Below are 19,163 nucleotides of genomic sequence, written 5' to 3' on the forward strand. Positions count from 1 at the left end.
GGGTCTGTCTTTGAGGTGGAGACAGGTAGGAATGGAACTTTTAGAACAGTGTTCCTGCCAAACTAGGGAATAGAGTGAAGCTGGTGTGTGCCAGTCTGTGTTGGAGAGACACATGTGAACAAGGTGAGACCAAGAGGGAAGATGAAGTATTATAATAAGAACAGGGTGCTGTGAACCTCCTCTGGAAGTTGAGGGAAGGGGTCCCTGGAAAGTGACAGTTTAGCTAGAGCTTAAAGGATGAGAAGGATTTCACCGAATCAGGATAAGACAAAGAGCCAGTGCCTAGAAAAACAAAAAGAACCACATTTAAGAAAAACCCAAGTTAACATCATACTCAATGAGGAGAGACTGGATGCTTTCACTCTCAGATCAGAAATAAGACAAGGATGTGTGCTGTTGCCACTTCTATTTAGCACTGTATTGGAAGTTTTAGACCAATTAGGCAAGAAGATAAAAGGCATCCAGACTGGAAAGGAAGAAGTAAAATTATCTTTGTTCTCCTGTGATATAATCTTATATGTAGAAAATCTAATTCATTAAACTATTAGAACTAAGTTTGGCAAGGTTGCAGGATATAATTTTTGTGTATTGATCTTTATTTCTATATAATAATGAGCAAACTGAAAGGGAAATTTTAAACAATTTTGTGGCAAAAATGTTTAGAAATAAAAAAAATTTAAGTGTAATACTTTTCACTTTTGCATTAAAACCTATAAAGCATTTTAAAAAAATAAGACCTGGGAAACCTGGGTGGCTCAGCGGTTGAGCATCTGCCTTTGGCCCAGGATGTGATCCTGGAGTCCTGGGATCAAGTTCCACATCCGGCTCCCTGCATGGAGCCTGCTTCTCCCTCTGCCTGTGTCTCTGCCTGTCTCTCTCTCTGTGTCTCTCATGAATAAATAAATAAAATCTTTAAAAAAATAAAATAAAAATAAATAAGACCTAAATATAAGAAAAATCAGAAGACCTTATTTGATTATGAGTCAGATGACATAGTATTAACATGGCAATTCTTCCTAAATTGACTTCTAGATTCAATACAATCCCATTCACTGACCTTTTTGCAAAAACTGAGAAATGGATCCTAAAATTCATGGACATTTAAGAAACCCAGAAGAGGCAAAACAATAGTGAAAAAGAACAAAGTTGGAGGAATTCCACTTCCTGATTTCAAAACTTAAGAGTAATGAAGACCATGTGGTCCTAGCATAAGAATGGATATACAGATCAATGGAATAGACGTGCGAATCCAGAAATAAACACATTTATAGCCAATTGGTTTTTCACAAGGTTGCCAAAACAATTCAGTGAGGAGTTTTTTTTAACAAATGGTTCAGGAACAGCTGGATATCCACGTACTAAAGAATGATGATGGACCCCTATCTTACACCATATATAAAAATTAACCAAAAATGGGTCAAAGACATTGATTTAGCTAAGATTTTAGAAAAAAAAATAGAGGTGAATTTTTATGACTGAATTTGGCAATGGCTTCTTTAGATAGGATACTAAAAGCAAGAAAGAAAAAAATTGGGTGTCATCAAAATTAATAGCCTGTGCTTCAGAGGATAGTATCAACAAAGTGAACATACAATCCACAGAATGGGATAAAATATTTGAAAATCCTGTATATTTTTTAAAGATTCTATTTGAGAGAGAGAAAAAGCATAAGCAGGGGGTGGGGCAGAGGGAAAGAGAGAAGCAGGCTCCTTGTTGAGCAGGGAGTCCATTGTGGCTGGATCCCAGGGCCCTGAGCCAAAGGCAGATGCTTAAGTGACTGAGCCACCCAGGTGCCTCCGAAAATCCTATATTTTAATAATAGACTTGTATCTAGAATATATGAAGAACTCTTACAATAAAAAGTGATCCAAAAGAAATTTAGAATATTTTTCAGAATATATACAAATAAGCACAGGAGAAGATGCTGAATATCATTACTCCTCAGAAAAATGCAAACACAGTCAAAACCTTAAGTTGCAACTTTACATGCATATGGACAGCTATAATAAAAAATATAGGTAATAACAACTATTGGTGAACATGTGGAGAAACTGAAACCCTCATACACTGCTGGCAGGACTATAAAATAGTATGCCTACTATGGAAAACAGTCCAGTTTCTCAAAATTAAATACAAGGTTACCACTTGTGCAATTCTACTCCTACTTACAGAGCTAAGAGAAATGAAAATTTATGTCCCCACAAAAATTTACACATGAATGTTCATAGCAGTATTATTCAGAATAGCCAAAAGGTAGGAACAACCCAAATGTCCATCAGTTGACAAGTGCATTTTTTAAATGTTCTATATCCATGCCATGGAATATTGCCAAGACCTGAAAAGATGAGGTACTGATATGAATGAATTTTGAAAACATGCTGAGTGAAGGTAGCTTGTCATAAAGGACAACCTATTGCTTGATTCTATCTAATGAAATATTCAAAAGAGGCAAATCCACAAAGACAGTAGATTAGTGGTTGCCTGGGGCTGGGCCATAATAGGAGGATCGGGAGTGGATAGCCAAAGGGTACTAGTTTCTTTTTTTTGGGGGGGGGGGTTCAGATGTTTTAAAATTGATTGCAGTGATGGTTGAGTAACTGTAAATATACTAAAAAACGTCTAATTGTGTACTTTAGATGCGTGAATTATATGGTGTGTGAATTATCTTAACTGACAAAAAGTTGGGGGGGGGAGCAAAAAATACTAAAGCAGTGTTTCTCAATTTTGTTAGAATTAACCATACCGTGAAGCTTGATAAACATGATAAAAAAAAGTTCTAGGCTTTTTAAGGCACCATCATGCCTTGTTAAGGCATTAAGGGTGTGAGGAATCTTAAGTAAATATTGCTAAGTGAGAAAAGCTGGTCTGAAAAGGCTTCAGCTGTGTGATTCCAGCTACAGTTGACCCTGAACAACATGGGTTTGAACTGTGTAGGGTTACTTATCTGTGGATTTTTTTTCAATACAGTACTGTAGTCGTATGATTTTCTTAACATTTTCTTCAGTTTATTATAAGAATACCATATATAATATACAAAATATGCGTTATGAGTAAAGTTTTTGACCAACAGTAGGCTATTAGTTTTTGGGGTGCCAAAGTTATACAGATTTTCAATTATGCAGGGGGCAGCACCCCTAACCCCCATGTTGTTCAAGGGTCAACTGTATATACATTCTAGGAAAAGTGAAAATATGGAGCATAAAAGGATCTGTGATTGCCAGGGGTTTGGGGGAGGGAGGCGGGGTGAATAGGGAGAGCACGGGATTTTTAGGACAGAGAAGCTATTCTGTATGCTACTGTAATGATGAACACATGTTACTATACATCTGCCCAGACCTATGAAACTACATAACACGAAGAGTGAACCCTAATGTAGATCATAGATTTTAGGTGGTATATCAGTATTGGTTTATCAGTTGTAAATGTACCACACTGATACAAGAAGCCAATGAATTGCAAACTGGAGAAAGTGGAGGACTATGGAAGCTTACTTTCTGCTCAGTTTTTCTACAAAACTTAAACTGTTCTTTAAAAAAAATTTTAGGTGAGCCAGAAGATGAACCTGCGAAGTCTGGAAACCCTAATAGGTAGGAAATTGTCAGATGAAAGGGACATTTTAGTTCTGAAAGCCAATAGCTAGCGCTTTCCCCTAGAAGGGGCAGTGAAGGGAAAAGGGAAGGTCTCCTTCCCTTGGCTACACACTGATACTTTGGAGGCCAGAATTGGTACCTCTGCGAGGTGATTCTATACTCAGCATTGGAGAGGAGGGCTCCGCAAGCCTCCTCGGGCTCCAGGTGGGGCTGCCAATTCCAAATTATGATACTGAGATTGAGGCCTGAGGGCTGGACTCTTAAAGAATGCAGAGGTGACTTGAAATGAGAATTCTGAGTTTGCTGGTGTGGGGTGGACAGGCAGTTTGGTTTTAGGAAACTTGCTTGTGGGGTGCAGGCATCGGGAGCCCAAAGATGATAAGGTATTGAATTAATAGCATGAAAATGTCTGTTGATTTTAGAGAAATGTACATCAGAAGAGGGGAAAAAGATTATTGCCTATTTCTCAAGAAAAGATTTGAACAAAAACAACTGAGCAAACTGTCCTACACTTTGCTAAGCATAGATGTCTGTATAAAAACAATGATTAGTGGAGGAGCCTTCCAGGCCCAGAATCCTACTCAGATTCTAGAATTATGGAGGGAGAAGATAAATCTCTGGCTGTCTTTTTCCTGGAGACCTACCAAGATGGGAGTAACAAAAAGAATGCCAGCAAACTGGCAGGTACCAAGCGGCTCGTCTTTTAGAATTTTATGTGATTTTTCCCTTCCATGCAAGTCAAACGATAACAGTTGCAAAGGATGGTATACTGGGTGCCAAGCACTGTTCGGAGAACTTTCACAAATTAACATTTTTAGGTCCCACACAACCCCCTGCCCCAAAAGGAGATCACCATCCCCCATTTTACAGAGACTGAGGTATAGACATGAAGTAACTTGCCCAGTCACAGCTACAAAGTGGCCAGCTGGGACCCAGGCCTGGGCAGCAGCCCCAGAGCCCATCTCATAACCTCACCTGGCACTGCTTTCCCACATGAACTCCACTGGCCTCAGGATGGCCTGAAAAATTGGGCCAAATTTCAAGAGGGAATGTGTGTTTTAACCCTGTGTGTTTGTCCCCTGTTTCAGCCACCCCTATGGAAAACTGCAATACGGTTTATGCAACCTGAATAGGAGAGACTGGGGGAAAGAAAACAAAGGACAAAATAAAACCTCCCCTCCCATTCTTGCACCCCACCCCACCCCCGGCCCCCACCTCCCTGCCCTTGGTGCATCGCAGTATCTTCTTGAGTGAGTGTTTCCAGCCAGACCGTCATTCTCTCTGGAGGAAGGGAATGTGTGGGACCCAGCACAGCCACACCGGCTTGATGTGGGCGCCTGTGGCTTCCCTGTGCTTGGGAGGCAGTGCTGTGGGGTCTGCCCAGTGACAGTCAGAGCCTGGGGCCCGGCCCGCTTCCCAGCTGCAGCTCCTACACCTCGCCAAGTGTTTGCACTTCAGGTGTGCATGGGCGGTCTCTCCTGGGCTCCTGGAATGGGACCCTCTTGCACCCACCGTGGGGCTCCTTCTGGCTAGTTGGGGAGACTGGGCAGAGGGCCACTCAGTGAAGTGGAACGGACTGTTCCTTGAAGGAAAACCGCTCTTCTCTTGATTAAATGAGTAAATTAGTTCCAGATCTCCTGTCAGAGAGTCAAGCTGTTGGAGAGGGTGAGGGCGAAACAGAACTGGTCGTGAGGAGGATACTGCTGTTCTTACTATAATAGGAGAAAGCTAACAAGCCATGGAGAATGAATAGCCACATGGCTTTAGAAATGTATTTTTAAAACTATATTTTTGGAAACCAAATTCAGCGAACGGGGCCTATGCTCAGAAGGGCTTTTATACTTGATTTAATGCTCTGCTGCTGTTCTTGTGAAACTCTTAATTTTTGAGCAAGGGGTTCCACATTTTCATTTTGCACTAAGCTCTGTGTATTATGTGGCCCATCCTGTCAGTGAAGTATATTTTAAATCAGTGTCAGATAATTATGGACAATTTTTCCCCTCAATTTTTAGGGAGGGCGGGGTATCCTGTTCAAGTTTGAAAGTCAACTTTTGCACTGCATGTTTTGCATGCCTAGCAGGCATAAGCTAGCAGACATAAGCTCTTGACATCTATGCATACTTACTGATCTGTGCCAGAATGTGCCACGGTGCAAGTATGATGTTGGAAAGTACTGAGCAAAAAGGTTAAGCGTTAGTATTTACAAATTAAAACATTTCAGAGCTCACTTCTCCCTGGGTAGACCAGGCATTTTTATACAGAATCTTCTTCTAAAATGAATAAGAAAGAATTGTCTTGCATTGGGTCTTTAGTGAGGACATGACCCTGCTGTTCTTAATTATAACCATGCCGGGGACTGTCTCAGGAAGTTGGTCTGTCCTACCCTATAACCCCAGAGTTGTGCTTCCATCCTGTCCACTACGAGATCCAGAGGTAAGAATGAGGGATATGCAAGGGTGTCTGCTTGATTTGCAGAACTCAGGCTCATGTGGACATACTTAAGTTCATCAAGTTTAAAAAGGGCCAGAGCCATTTGTTGGTCCTTTTTTCTTGGCAAAGATTCTGTGACATAATCCAGCTAACATCATTGAGGCAAACCGAAGATAAACATATGGCCCTCTTTCCCCCCCCCCTTTTTGGACATAATGTGGTAATAAGAATAGTCCATTGCGGGAGCACATGGTGGTGTTTCTTTTAAGGCAATGGGAGGCATCCCAGTTCACAGCAGATTAACACAGAATATTGGAAGAGTCCACGTGGGCAATGGCACAAGCTCTGGATAGGTAGATGGACCTCCTGCAGGACTGGTAGGGAGTCTAGTCTGAGGCAGGTGGCAGCAGCAAGCACTTGGGTGTAGACTAAGAGTTACTTTGGGCAAAGCCCACCCACTTGTGATAAGGGTGAAAAGATATGGGTGAGCTAGAGAGAAATGAGAGGGAATCTGGAAGGAAGTGGGTCTAGGAAGTTAAAGTAGGTGGTACTGCCAACATGTCTACTGATACTGAGAGGTTGGTCCCTAGAGCTGTTGAGAGCAAGGCAGGTTTGGGTGAAGTTCCTAAAATCTTTTAAGTCTCAGATCAGAATTAATTCTAGGGACTGAGACAAAGCTGAAATCACATGAAGATGAGCAGTGGCCCCCACTGAGGAGGGAGAAGGAATGGAGTCACTAGGAACTGGGTAGGCCTTTCCATGGGGGAAGGGGGGATGCCTTTCACATATATCATGTCAGTTTTTCTTTATTCTCCTCAGTTTTTGTAGGTATCAGTATTATCTTTATTCCTATTTTACACAAGGAATCTGAGGAGTGAATGGAAGTGCCCAGAGTTAATGGATTCATTGTGTCTAGGGCTCTTTCTAATATCATCTCTGTGCCCTTGGCTTAGATACCTCTCTGAAGGTCCTTTGGTGGTGGCTGTAGCAAAATGGTGGAAAGCAGACTGCCTGCTCCAACCACCTCTTCGGACTGTGTGAGCTTTGGCAGGTTACTTGACCTCTCTGTGCTGTACTGAAAGTAAAGATAGTAATACCTTCCTCACAGTGCGGTGGTGAGGATTTAAAAAGATAGTATGTGTAAGAGGTTTAGAACAGTGCCTGGCAAATACGTGTTACTACTGTGTTCTATTTAGAAATAAAACTTTTTAGGGAAGATTTGAGATATTAAGAGTTATCACTACCTAGGAGATGGGTGGATCTGTGGCAAGGTTATTCCTAAAAAGTAAATACTGCAAAAATCATTCCTCTTTAGTCTTTCAGATCTTAACAAAGCAAGATGTTCCCAGTAATCAAATTTTGACTTACCAAATAGTTAATTTTAGTGAGAGATTGCCCAGTTTAGAGGCAGAAATTTTGGATTTCTTGCTGTACCATTTCCTGGCTTTGTGAAATGGGGCATTTTTTTCAATGTCTCTCACTTATCTGAGAGACATAATTACCATATCCATAATTACCAGTCACAGGGCTGACAGCCCACCTCACAAAGTTATCCCGAGACTCACACAAGGTGATAGAGTGAAAGCCACTTTTAAATAAAATTATGACATGGGTTGGATGCTTTTATTCCCTGGACACAGGCCTACTATAAGCAAGAAAAAGTTAGCTGTCTGCAGAGTAGGCAAGAGGAAGCCATTCTGGAATTTAAAACTGCAATTTAAATAATCTAGTCCAGCTTTGGGTATTAATAATTTAGTAAGGTAGCCAGGTGGGCCCCCCCAAAAATGAGTATACATCTGTCCCAAGGAGTCTTTTATCTTTTGTCTGTGCCATTCTCTTTACAACAACCAGATTGTGCTTGTGTGTTTTACTTCCTCTCTACTCATGCAGAGAACTCAGAACCCACCCCAGTGAATCCTTGCTATGATGGGAGCCACACATGTGACATTACAGCTCGGTGCCATCCAGGGACAGATGTAGACTACACTTGTGAGTGTGCCTCTGGGTACCAGGGAGACGGACGGAGTTGTGTGGGTAAGTTGTGTGTACTCTGTTCTTTCATGGGATTCCCCAACTCGGTGTTAATAGAAGATAAGCATGTCTGCTTTAGGTTCTCCACTGATTGAGAGGCGCGTTTAGCAGCTGTTCACCTAAATGCTCTCATTTCAAAACTAAAGCACGTTCTGGTTAGGTTTGAGGTCTAGAGGATAGTTTGGAGGGGAGTATTTGGAGCTAGGACTGGGAAAAGAAGACATGTTACAATTCCTGCATATTTTGATTTCTCAAGTTTTGTCATTTTAACCCTGTATTATTTCTTATATTTACTAAAACATATGCTTTCCGGTTATCTTTAGGTTTCAGACATTGTGTTCCTTTCATCCATTACATCCCCACAAGTCCCAGAAATTTCTTTATATTTCTAAAGGAAAAATTGTTTGTTTTTCTTTTAAGTGTTGAGTGGTTGTTTTTGTTTTTACTGTTTAAAGATTTTTCAGAATATTCAATATTTCTCCCTGTGACATATACTTGAATGATTTGAGATAAATATTACAACCTGCAACATGCATTCACATCTGATGCTTAGAAATATGACATTTTGACTCCCACCCCCCAATTTATTTGTTCATTGAAGCTTCATGGTAGTGAGACAACATTGGGCTTTCAGAGCTTCCACTTGGAGAACTCTTGATTTAAGGAGTGCTTCTCTGTCCTTGTTTCTTCTTAGATGTAAATGAATGTGCAACTGGCTCCCATCACTGTGGCCCCAACTCCATGTGTGTCAACTTGCCGGGAAGCTACAGGTGTGAGTGCCGGAGTGGTTATGAGCTTGCAGATGACCGGCACACTTGCGTCTGTGAGTGCATTTCTCTTTTTGGCCAAAATGGTGCTGATTCATTAATGTTTCCACTCTGACATACAGACATTCTGCCGTATGGTTTTAGAAAAGATTTATGTTGAAATTACCCAAAGGTATGGATCAGTTCAGTCCTGTGTTGTTTTCCTCTAAATGGATACTTCTGGTGTTGAGTTATTGAAAGGTGTTCTCCCAGTTGGGATTCCTATGTCTTGGTATTTGGCCCAATTGTGTAACAAGACTATGAACCTCTAATACCATCAGTTCTAGATAGAAGTAAGGTATTTATCAAATTTAAATGAAATGGATTATAATTCAAAGATGCTCATTCCACGTGACCGACTATAGACCTCCATCTGTAATAAATCTACTCTTGTAGGGTTAAAAAAAAAAACCAAAACCAAAAACAACAACAACAAAAAAAAAAACCTTTGGATCTAAAGAAGTGGATCTGAGAGAACTAGGATTCCAAATTCATCCCACTGGTAGAGCCAGATGATGATAGAGAAAATACACTTTTTAACCCAGTGGGATGAAAAAGTAGCAGTGATCACAGAAACTCTGTGTGCTTGTGTCTAGTTCTGGTGATTTATAAACTTTAATCAAGGACCATCTCAATGACTGACCTTCATGTTTAGTGTTTTTGATTATAAACTCAGACCAGTACTCCCCAAACTTTAATATGTATCCATGCCATCTAGGGATCTTTTTGAAAGTCAGATTCTGATTTTCTGGCTCTGGGATATGGCCTGAGAATCTTCTGAGCCCTCAGATGTCCTGATGCTGTTGGTGTGTGGATCACACTGGGAGGAGTAAGCCTCACCCATTCGCAGGCCTGCACTCTTAGATGTCCTTGCCGCCTTCTCTTTTCAGTGATCGCCCCACCTCCCAACCCCTGTGAGGATGGCAGTCATACCTGTGCTCCTGCTGGCCAGGCCCGGTGCATTTACCATGGAGGCAGCACATTCAGCTGCGCCTGCCTGCCTGGTTATACTGGCAGCGGGCACCAGTGTACTGGTGAGTACCTGTGGACTGTCGACCTCAGCGATTCTGGAAGGTCGCTTGGATGCAATGTCTCCACATAGCCAGAACCTTTCTCAAAAGGACCTCTCCCTTCCTTCACTCATGCAGCCTTGGAATTATCTAAAGAGCAAGAGAAAAGCTGTATTTTGAGTCAAAAAGCAGAGCGAGGGGTGGTTTCCCTTGGACTAGATTTTTGAGCATATACAGTTATCCTTGGTGGAGACATTCTTGGAGCACTAGGAAGCCACTCTCAGATTGTAACTTTCTGTTCCTTGGAGCTGGTATGGGCTGGAGGATCTTTGGGAAAGCCCACTCACCTGTTGGGAAGTCTCTATCCTTCAATCTCTTTGGTTAATGGCTTCATCTAACGCTTTTAGTCATGCCTAACTGGCTGAAGTGGTACTTTAAATAATCTCTACACTTACATGCAATGCTTTTTCTCTAATTTTCCCCCTTCCCCTCTCTCTCCTTTTCTTCTGGAAATCCGAAGACATTTAAGGTGGTTGAGGCTTGATACAGTATTATCATGAGACTGGAACACAGGACTAACCATTAACATTTAACTTGGCTAAATAATACTAATGACATTTGAGGTTGTTACTGAGCGAGGTATAATTCTCTGGGTATAAATGTTCATGAAACCACGATTAGTAGTACTTTAATATAGTGATTATTTAGCAGATCTGCATAATCCACCAAAGGTTTTCAAAATGTATCCAGTGACGTGATGGAATTGAAACCCAATTTCATGCTGTCAGTAATATCCCAGAATTATGGTAAAATGAGACCCTGGGAATGAGAGAATGGTGGGGAAAGGGTCTGTTTGGGGATTATAAACCTGAAACACAGGCTTTCTCCCTCTCTTCAAATCACTGCCTGCATTGGCCAGGCCACTGTACCCCTGGGCTCCCCGAGCTGATGTGCTAGAACAGCCGTGTAACTCCTGGGAGCTTTACAGCAGCTTAAATAGCATAGAGCCCACCCCACTCCTTACCAAATGTTTGCTTCTCATCCTCCTCCCACTCCTCTTCCCCTCAGTTTCAGTGGAGAGGCTGGCTGGACCTGCAGACGGAAGCCATATGTTATGGACAGAACAAACGTGTCAGGGCAGCACAGCTGTCCTCTCCTTCCCAGATGTGGCGGATCACTGGGCATTGTCTGCACAGGCTCTTTAATGTTTCCACTTCTGTTGTACAGAAGCTCTGCTGTATGGTTTTATTGAAAATACAGTTTATACTGAAATGACCCAAAGCTATGGCTCAGTTCAGCCCTGTTTTTTTTTCCTCCCCTCCTAAAAACACCCCCATCTTTAGAGCTCAAGTGTTTCTCCAGTTAGAATGAGATAGATTTGGAATTCACAGATGCTTCTCTCATTTGACCAGCCAAAGAGCTCCATCTGTCGTAGGACTCTTCACAGACAGAGGTAGCCTCCACAGGTATGGGGGTCAGGGTGTGAGGTGCACTAACTCCTACTGGTGTGGTTCTGTTATTTCTCACAGTGGGAATAATATCTTTTCCACCCTCGTGGAACCTTGTCATTCAGTTTCATTTAACACACTTCTGGCTCTAAGAGATGAGACTGCTTGGAGAATCAAAATCTTTTTTTTTTAATTTTTTATTTATTTATGATAGTCACACAGAGATAGAGAGGCAGAGACATAGGCAGAGGGAGAAGCGGGCTCCATGCACCGGGAGCCCGACGTGGGATTCAATCCCAGGTCTCCAGGATCGCGCCCTGGGCCAAAGGCAGGCGCTAAACCGCTGCGCCACCCAGGGATCCCGAGAATCAAAATCTTAAAAAAAAAAAAAAAAAAAAAAAAAGAAAGAAAGAAAGAAAAAGAAAAAAAAAAAGAAATCTTGTCAGAATTTCATATTTAAACATTGGGCTGCTCAGGACAGCAGAGGTAGTGATTTTAAGGTATTTAACTCTTTAGGTCTTTGGTTTAAAGCCAATAAGTTGAAATTAATTGCAGCCTAGATGTGATGCATGTTAATAATCAGAATACTATTTGAGTTAGATGCTTATTGGCCTAATTCCTTCTAGAATTATTCTCTTATCCTTCTTTTAACTTCTTCTTGTCCTGTAAGACTTTGATTATCTTTGGGGTCAGATTGGAACTCGGAAATTGGCCACATTTACACATTGAGAACTTTCGACTGATGCCATTCATTGCTATTACTTCCATCTTGCTGATTTCTGCCATTTTAACTTAATTCTTTTGAAGATTTTATTTATTTATTCATAAGAGAGAGAGAGAGATACATAGGCAGAGGGAGAAGCAGGCTCCCTGTGGGGAGCCCAATGCCAGACTTGATCCCAGGACCCCAGGGATCACGACCTGAACCAAAGGTGGACGCTCAACTGCTGAGCCACTCAGTTGCCCTAGATTTCTGCCATTTTTAATTGTCCTCATTGAATCTCTGCTTCTCTACTTTTTAGATTTTCTCTGGAACCTGCAAACCTTAAAACACGCCAAACCCATCAGTTGCTTCCCTAGTGTGTTAGTTATCTATTGCAACATAACAAATTACCCCCAAACAGAGCAGCTTAAAACAATACACATTTATGATATATAGGTCAAGGACCTGGAAAGGGCTTAGCTTGGTCCTTTGCTTTAAAGGATCCTTGCAAGACTGCAAAGCATAGGCCTGGGGTCTCAGCTAAGGATCTAACTGAAGAAAGATCCTCTCATGGTTACCAGCAGGGTTCAGTTCCTTGAGGACTGAGAGCCTCAGGTCCCTACTAGCTGTTGCCTGGAGATAACCTTCAGCTTCTTGACACACAGACCATGAACAAGGTAGCTTACTTCCTCGAAGCCAGTGACAGCAAGTCTGCTAGCAGAATGGAAGTTATAATCACAAGAATGACATCCCCTCAATATTGCTTTGGTGTGTTGGCAAGATGCAAGTGACTGAAGGGAAGAAGATTACACAAGATTGCAAACACTAGGAGGTAGGGATCTTTGGGATTCCTTAGAGGCTGCCTCCCAGAAGCAGTTGCCATGTGGTTGTCTTCCAAGCTTTTCAGATTGTAGAGCAGTAGAAAATGAATAGTATTTTCCTAAAGACCTATGCCATGCCTAAATCAAGCTGGGCTAATCATGAAGGTGACTTACAGGATAAATATGTAAGAGTAGGAGTGTGTGTGTGTGTGCACGTGCACACATGTGCGTGCATGCATGCACATATTTAAAGGCATGCCACAGTGTGCATGTGTCCCTGTGACCACAGAGAGAAAACAGAAAAATAGAGAAAAGGTTCTATTTTGTGGAAAGTGTGCATTCTTGAAGCACACATATTTTTCTTTACTCCCTTAAAGTAGCAATAAAAGGGTGTGTGAGTTTTCCTTTAGCCAGTTTGTCAAAAACTGAGTTCCCTGGAGAGGCTGGACTTGGCTTTGGATTCTCAGTCTAGTCTGAGTCACTAGCAGGAATTACTTTTATCCAAGTATAAGTAAATCTTTTCCAGCTTCCCTCAATCAACCCTAATTTCAGTGGTTTCAGGGTTGATTTCAACCATGTATTGATACGAGTTTATAATGCTCAGGCCTGTTTGTCCTCCTAGATCTTGGTGACTTTGCTAAGTGCAAAAGCAGATTCTCTTGAGTCAGGATCTTTCCAGGGAGGAGCAAGTGTGAGTTGAATAGGTGGGATGTTGCTCAGTGCCCTTACCACTCAGGAGGGACATGAGAAGATGTACTTAAATTATTTTCTCTTAGATCTCCTGTCCTAAGAATGGAGAGGTTAGGAAAGGTATGGTCAAGTCGCTGCAGCCACAGGAGAAGAGAGCAAGGCTTGAAAGGAAGGAGTTTATTAGGGTCCCAGAGAGAGGGTCACCACATACCACGTGGGGCACAACCGGTGGGGTACAACCGGTGGGGTGCTTGATTGAATAGGTGAGGAGTGAGAACTTGTGGGCCAAATCCTTTTTTGGAACTTTCACTGAATGGTTTAGAAGCAAAGGGGATGGGGTAGGGTGGGATAGGTTGGCGGGAAGCTAGGAGGTGTTGGATTTATTTTGAAGGGACTTCACCTAGTTTTGGGTGTGAGCAGAATAAGGCCAGTGAGAAGAGTGTTGAAACACCAAAGTATGAATTCAAGATGGAGGATTTTAACAGATTTTCCATACAGGTTTTTCACCAGCTTAATAGGTAATAGAATGGAGAATTATGCTGAGATTGAGCCATATGTCATTATCTGAATAGCAAAGGAGCTCTTGAACCTTGTTTTCTTGACCTCAGTGTCCTAGCAACCCCTAAAGACCCCAGACATTGGTTGTTAAGCATAAATGGCAGCCCCCTCCCCCAGTGGTACAACAAGGAGTTTCTCCTTTGCCAAGGGGCTGAACGTCTTTTCATGTTTTCTGTCCTGACACTGACTCTGATCAGAATTCCTAGGCCATAGGCTTTTAGAACATAAGTTAACTTGGTAGCTCTGGGGAGTCCCCTCTCTCTTAGTTCAAAAATAATTTCAAGAAACTGATCCCTGGGTTCTAGAAATAGGCCCTGTGTCTCAGGAATTCCTGCTTCCTGTCATTGCCTGGGGTTCCTGTTAGCATGAGAAGTACTTTTAGCATATGTATTATGAATAGCTTTAACTTCCTGCATTTACTTTCCTGCTGGATGTTCATTTTTACAGCTTTGGTTTTACAGCCAGTTTTACAGCCTTTTGCAGGCCCAGGGAATTGAACGGCCACAGCTTCACTAAGCTAAGGATTTGAGTTGTCCTTTTGAAGAGACAGAGCCAAACTCAGGGGTAATTAAATATGACAATAGAGAACCCATATCGATTAGATTGAAGATAGGGTTTTTGTTGTCATTGGTTTTGTTTGGTTCCTAAGGAAAAAAAAAAAAAAGCTGAGGAACTAAACCAGAAAACCTTCTTTGTTTCCAACTTTGTAGATGAATTTATAAGTATTGTTTTGCCTTTGTAGGTAGAAAGGAAGGTAACCAAAGAGCCCAGCTGCTTATCTGGGCAGAGCCTCTTTGGGTGGCATTAAACTTGGTTGTATCAAGCATTCAGGATTCTTTTGGACTTAGGGGAGCTAATTTATTTTGACTAAACTTCCCCAAGACCGAGGATAAACAGAATGTGAATTTGCTAATTACAGTGTAAGGGATTCCTCTCCTGTGAACAGAGCATCTGGGTTTCACGTCCAGCATGTCCACTCAGTGGTACCCAGGAAAGCCCCTTAGCCATGGGAAGGTGTCTCAATGAGAGCCAGGTCATAGCCAGGCTGGTACTGACAACCCTAGAAGAGATTTCATCTGCTGCATTGAAGGTGGGCCGAGGAGCCACCTCTGTCCCCAGCTGATTCATGTCAAATTCAGGCTGTAACTCTCCAGATTCCTGGGTTCTCTGTGTTTTTGCCACTGGCTGTAGCAAATTGATGCAGTTCACTCCTGGGCCCCACACTCTTCTAGGTTTCACACTGATCATCTCAACTCACATTTTTTTTTTCCTATTCACACATTTAAAAATCATTTTTGGGGTGTTTTTGTGGAAGCAACTGCTTTCTTTTATTTTCAGTAGAGCCTTGTTCAGGCCTATACCCTTGATCCTTCTCTAACTCTGGAAGACTAGGAAGTCTTTGCAGGTAGCTTATCTCAATCACCGACCATTGGTTTTATTTTATGTATTTTTTTAAGATTTTTTATTTTTCTTTTTAAATAATCTCTTCACCCAGTGTGGGGCTTGAACTCTCAACTCTGAGATCAAGAGTTGTATGCTCCACCAGGAAGGAGCCCCTGGCCATTGGCCTTAATAGTTTGACTCTCAGAGGTTTTTTGGGGATAAAGACAGTGTGCCTTGCCATTGTCGGCATATGCTGATTACAGTAAATAAAAGGACTCTAAGTTGGCATTTGTTTGAATTTGCAGGATGTTGCAATTTTCAGAAATATGAAAATCTTCTGGTATCATGTGGAAGTGGAGGGTGCTGAATTGTTTATACTGATAAACCTGACAAATTTAGATTTTCTTTTTTATGTGTTGTTTCAAAACTTCTGACAGTATTTTTCTTGCACTTTTCTATCTCTTCTAAAGACAGAAAGTAGAGAAAATATCTGATTAATTGGGCATTTGTAGATAGTAGGACTCTGATTACATGAGCCCAAATGTGCTTCTAACTTAGTTGAAAAAGCACGCAGAGCCTCACAGGCTGCTGTGCATCTGCATATTGGTGCTATAGGGACATGGATCCAACAATGCAAGAATAAAATCATTGTTACACATATTTACTGCTGTGGTACTGAAAGGAAGTGAATGATTTACAGTCTAAAGGCTAGTTCAAAGGTGATAACTTCCTGGAATTCACTGCGGATGAAAGATGCTCTAGAAATATACAGCAGGATATTTTTTACTGGAAGTGACCACACATGTTTGATTTCTAATTAGACATTCTTAGTCTAATGGGTTGACTCTTCTGTCCCTCAACTTTGTGCATTAAACTTGCCTTTAGCTGTCATTATATTTCTGCTCATGTGCAAAGGTCTTCTAAGGTTGACCCCTTGTCGGTGACCCATGTGTACTAAGGCCATGTAGTAGCCCCAGTTGGGTGCAGTGAAGTCATGCTGTTCCTTCCTCCCTCCCCCACCCCCTCATCTCTGTTCCTGCCTCTGCAGATGTTGATGAATGCTCGGAAAACAGATGTCACCCCTCGGCTACCTGTTACAATACCCCTGGCTCCTTCTCCTGCCGATGCCACCCTGGATATCACGGGGATGGATTTCAGTGCACACCTGGTAAGGTTTGGAGAGCCAGAGTAGGCCCAGAAAACTGGCTCCTTTGGTGCTATTTTTCTACAGCCTTCAGCCCACTCTTACTGGAGACCAAGGCTTTTCCTGTTCCCTCTAGCTGCCTATTTTACTGAAGCTCACTGGCTATTAGCATTCTGGGAGGCCAGGAGTATGACCCATCCATTATCCTGCTGAGTGTCCTACCAGTTGTGGCAACTGCCTTAGTGATCTGCTCTGCCTTGGTACGTGTGATTTAGATGAAGAACTTACATCACGCTTACTAAACAGGAGCCATCTGCACTAGTGAGCTGCTAGTAAGCCCCATGACTATTCTAGGAGGTCTTGGCCAGCATGGTGCAATTTTCATGATTGCCATTGACTAGAGCTTCTCAGACTTAAATTCTAGACTTCAGGGGATGAACAAAGTTTTACTTATTTTCTCCCAAGTCTCTTGGGATGTTTGGACAGAAGCCATTCATGTTTCTTCATTTTACGCTGACAGCCGGGGGGACCCTGAGGGTTGAGGGGGAGGGGCTATTTTATAGTACAGTCAGCTCAGGACAGGGGGAAGTGTGAGAATTAGGGAGAAGTTAGGTAGGTTGTGGCAGAACTAAAAGTATCCAGGAGTTCAAGCTCAGTGCCTTGCTCTTTTTCCCATGTGATACTATCTCCCAAGTATATGGAGGGAAACACAAAACACCTCAGACCAAGGACTTTGAAGTTAGCTGTAGAAGTGGGCGGGATGCAATGTGTTTTATTCCTCCTGTGTACATCTCCTTTACCACGGCCTCTTCGGAAGACCCCGCCTCAGGACTGAAACCCTGTGAGCAGCAGCAGCAGCACCACGCCCACGCTCAGCAGGCCTATCCTGGCAGCCAGCTGCACATTCCCCAGTGCGACGATCAGGGCCACTTCCTGCCCCTGCAGTGTCACAGTAGCACGGGCTTCTGCTGGTGTGTGGACTCCGATGGTCACGAAGTCCCCGGCACCCGGACTCCACCCGGCTCCACGCCACCTCACTGCAGACCACCAGGTGAGCCGGTCAGGGAAGAGAACTTGTTCTAGCCCTGGCCTGGGGCCTGAGAAGCGGGACCGTGCCGACTAGGGGGCAGATTACCCTCCTTGCCCAGACCATGCAGACCCAGGGCTGATCTCCACCCTGTCACAGCCTCCTTCCTCCTAGGGACATGTGAATGATCTGTGTACACCTGTGTGCTCACTCACGTGATGGGGATGGACAGACATACATACGTGATCACTGTGGCACACTGCACTGCCACCTTAGACTTGTCCGGTACAAGACTGGAACCTGAGATGGAGTGTGTAGGTCAGGCTGAGGCCACTGCCCTACATCAGTTACGTCAGCTTAGGGAGATCTGAGAGCTAGACAGATCTAGACAGACAGAGCTAGACAGACCCACCTTTTGTCCACAAGGAAAACTGCTTTCCCATCTTCCTTTGTATCACTTCACTCTGCCTTCTGAATTGCAGCAAACAGTATGAAAGCCATTTCAGCATTGATAGGAAAAATAAGTATGAACCTGTGGGTGGATCCACAGGTTCACAGCTAGTTTGCTGTCAGCTAATCATCCCGGTTGTCTCTAGCCAGGCCTGGCATGTCAATGGGGAGAGTCCCACTTGCCCCAGCTACCATCAGAAGAGGTGCGGGAACCCGTCATGGTCACCCATGCGGTCTGAGATGCTGATGGTGAACCTGTCTGTGTCATCTGAGCACTCCCCGTCTGGGTGGGGCCTGTTTCTCAAGTGCTCACATTTCATGCCACCTGCAGATTGCCAGGGCAGGTTTGTGCTCCCTGCTGAACTGTTCAAAGTGGGAAGAACTTTTTTTATTTTTAATATAGAAGGACTTTATTATGAAGAACATAGGATTGATATGATACCATTTTAGCCCAAATAATTCCTATAGCCATGAGCTTGCTATTCAAAGATCCATTTTTACTACCGAAAAAGAGAAATACTAAGCTTGGCTTTTAACATATGAGAATAAGAAGAGCTGGAGAATTACCACCAGTTTTGCATCATGGCCAGGACATTAGTCCTTCTAAGATTCACAGAGGTAAAAATTGGTTAATACTGGACATAGGTGTATGTCCTTATTGCCATGAAACTCCCAGTTTCTCTCTGTCCCTATTTTTAGGAAAAGATTTTGCAGGTTCCAAAAAAAAAAAAAAAAAAGGAAACCCCACCCAGAAAAATTGTTTCACTCCTGCCTACTTTTGAAAAAGTCTTGGTTCTAACTCCATCTGGGATTTAAAGAAATCAGATGGTTGCAACACGCCTTGGGGAATGGTTTTGAGTTCTGTTACACTTCCTAAGACAAGTATGTGTGAATGACAGGGAGTCAGAAGAGAGCCAAGAGATTGAGAAGCTAATGACTGAAGGAGGGACATGTTCTCTTGGGCAGACTCTTTCCCCATGGCCCAGACTTTTCTTTTGGTGCTGGTTCGGCCTTGGCTGTCATTTCTCCTCTGCATTTATGGGGTTGGCTTGAAGGGAGGAAAACACTCTGT

At 42.8% G+C, this 19,163-nt stretch overlaps 1 protein-coding gene across 2 annotated transcripts in view; it reads left to right on the plus strand.

Annotated features, from left to right (window-relative positions):
- Positions 1-19,163, plus strand: part of NID2 (nidogen 2) — a 61,609-nt gene that overhangs the window by 29,826 nt on the left and 12,620 nt on the right. For both annotated transcript variants that reach the window (XM_055303757.1, XM_055303756.1), the window contains exons 9-13: positions 7,911-8,054; positions 8,746-8,874; positions 9,748-9,891; positions 16,519-16,638; positions 17,432-17,665. In XM_055303757.1, coding sequence (XP_055159732.1) covers positions 7,911-8,054; positions 8,746-8,874; positions 9,748-9,891; positions 16,519-16,638; positions 17,432-17,665 — 771 coding nt within the window. The remainder of the gene's footprint in view (positions 1-7,910; positions 8,055-8,745; positions 8,875-9,747; positions 9,892-16,518; positions 16,639-17,431; positions 17,666-19,163) is intronic.

This window comes from Nyctereutes procyonoides, unplaced genomic scaffold, assembly GCF_905146905.1.
Source record: "Nyctereutes procyonoides isolate TBG_1078 unplaced genomic scaffold, NYPRO_anot_genome, whole genome shotgun sequence".
Lineage (NCBI taxonomy): Eukaryota > Metazoa > Chordata > Mammalia > Carnivora > Canidae > Nyctereutes > Nyctereutes procyonoides.